General features: G+C 39.3%; 1 protein-coding gene across 1 annotated transcript in view; it reads left to right on the forward strand.

The window, feature by feature from the left end:
• The first annotated feature begins 168 nt into the window (after positions 1-168).
• Positions 169-2,163, forward strand: part of LOC109470104 (complement component C1q receptor-like) — a 4,374-nt gene continuing 2,379 nt past the window's right edge. Inside the window, exons 1-2 of the mRNA XM_019768885.1 lie at positions 169-259; positions 992-1,114. Coding sequence (XP_019624444.1) covers positions 220-259; positions 992-1,114 — 163 coding nt within the window. The 5' untranslated portion in view covers positions 169-219. The remainder of the gene's footprint in view (positions 260-991; positions 1,115-2,163) is intronic.

A 2,163-nucleotide genomic window follows, 5' to 3' on the forward strand; every position in this document is an offset into this window, starting at 1 on the left:
ATAGGTGTGAACAGGTCATTTCTTCCTGAATATTACAGATACGCTAGGTTTTGGCTGGGACTCAGTAGACCGAACGGGACGTGGGTCGACGGCCAGGGTACCGCGCTTGGTGAATTTGCAGCCTGGGCTCCAGGGGAGCCCGATAAACCTGAAAAACTCTGTTCACATCTTGTGCAAGAAACAAACTCCAATAGTGAACGCAGAAATAAGTGGGCCGACATGGATTGTAGTACGAGCATGCGGTACATCTGTGAAACAGGTAAGTTTCAGAGAAAATCAATCCGTCATTAAGAGAGTTTGTTTTCCTCTTTTTTTTTTTACAAAATTTTAAAACAATAAACAAAAGAAAACATGAATTCGGAGACCTCATACCATAAAGATGTTTTTTTTTTTAATTTTGGTTTTTTTTTTCTCGTTGATTGATCATGGAAATGTAATGATTTTATCTACTTCATGTACAGTTTCTCATCTAAAATCATACATAGTTTATTTGTAAGCTTTGGCAAGGTTTCATTTCATCATTAAGTCAAACTATAAAATTGTTGTTTGTGTGCAAGCTAGCTATTAGCTACTAATTTTCAATGGTTTCATACACAAGAGTTCCAAGTTTTTTTTTACCTTCGCCAAATCATGTTAACCATTTAAACTCAGTCTGACTAATGATACATTTTATGGTGATTATGCAATTTATAATAGCCTCATTTGCTTGAAAGATATCAGTTGCTCATATTCTCTACCCAATAACAGTCTGTTTTTAAGAAATAAGGCTATTCTAGCATTCCCTCATAAATTATGCAAATGGCGTCCTAATTTGAATCAATTATGTTTATGATTCATCTTTACTGAATTTCCAAATACTAAATTCCCAGCAGATACCGCTATAAACTTTTTGGGAATTCCCCGTTAATTATGCAAATTAGGCCTTCATTTACATTACGAATATCTGCCAATGGTCCTGTCGTTTTCAATAACATATGTCACATTTCTGCAGATGTAGACGAGTGTGCCACAGGAAACGGTGGATGTGCACAGAACTGCACCAATACTGTCGGCAGCTTCTCATGTTCCTGTTATACTGGCTACAAATTCAACAATGACGGAGTTTCCTGTGATGGTAAGCTAAACCTATTACCTATAAACTAAACTGTATACACCAGACGAAAACCGAGATTTCCCTCGTGGAATAGGATATCTGTGTATACTCACTAGGAAATCCGAAGTTTCCGCGAGTTTCCACTGATGTCCAAGGTGCACACGTGGCGTGTCCGCTGTGGGAAACTTGTGGAAAACGTGGGAAACGGACCGCTCAGATTTCCATTTCGTGTCCTATGGTGGAAATTTGCGTGCACGTGGTCGGGATATCTGTGTACACGTATGGAAACTTCAGGTGTTTGCCTTTGTTCCACGAATGACTTATGCATAATTTAGCGGCAATTATCGTAATTATCTCCCCCACTTGGTGAAACCAAATGCGCATGCGCGAGCCCAGCCGACACACCCGGCCACACCTCAAATATACCTTTTGTAATGGAAAGTAGCATCATGGCCTCCTATCCCCCTTGAACGTAGAATGACGCCATGTCGATATTCCTCGGTGTTGATGTAGACAAATTTTCCAGTCTCTCACTAAGTCCTAGCGTGTTGCTTTGTGTCCAGGAGAACTGTAGAATGCAAGTTACACAACCCAGCGTGCTAACTGACAGATTTCAAAAATAGAGCGCGAGCGTTGGTTGGCCCCCTTTTCAAACCACATACAAAAAGAAATGCATGCAATTGGCTGTTATGGTTTACAGATCACTGCAAGAATAACGACCGACACAAAGGGTTGTGAAATGTCCCAGTTGTCTATTGTGAAAAAGATTCACGCTATAAAGCTTAAACAACAATAAACTCTATAGGCTAATCTTACGCCAAAATGCGCCGTGTGCATATGCGTAACACATAATACATATGCAGTTTACCTGTGTAATGTTTACAACTTCTTGTTCAAGAAAATGAAATGAAAACAAGGAAGTTAAATTAAGGCTCCTTTACAAAATCCAAACATGGTAAACAGGGATATTTTTAAACATAGACGCCATCTCGTCTGACCATTACACCACAATACACATCTAACAACAACGTACAGGTAAACCTAGCATTCTTTTGTCTCTTTACAAAAAT

Source organism: Branchiostoma belcheri, unplaced genomic scaffold, assembly GCF_001625305.1.
Source record: "Branchiostoma belcheri isolate BF01 breed outbred unplaced genomic scaffold, Haploidv18h27 scaffold22, whole genome shotgun sequence".
Taxonomy (NCBI): domain Eukaryota; kingdom Metazoa; phylum Chordata; class Leptocardii; order Amphioxiformes; family Branchiostomatidae; genus Branchiostoma; species Branchiostoma belcheri.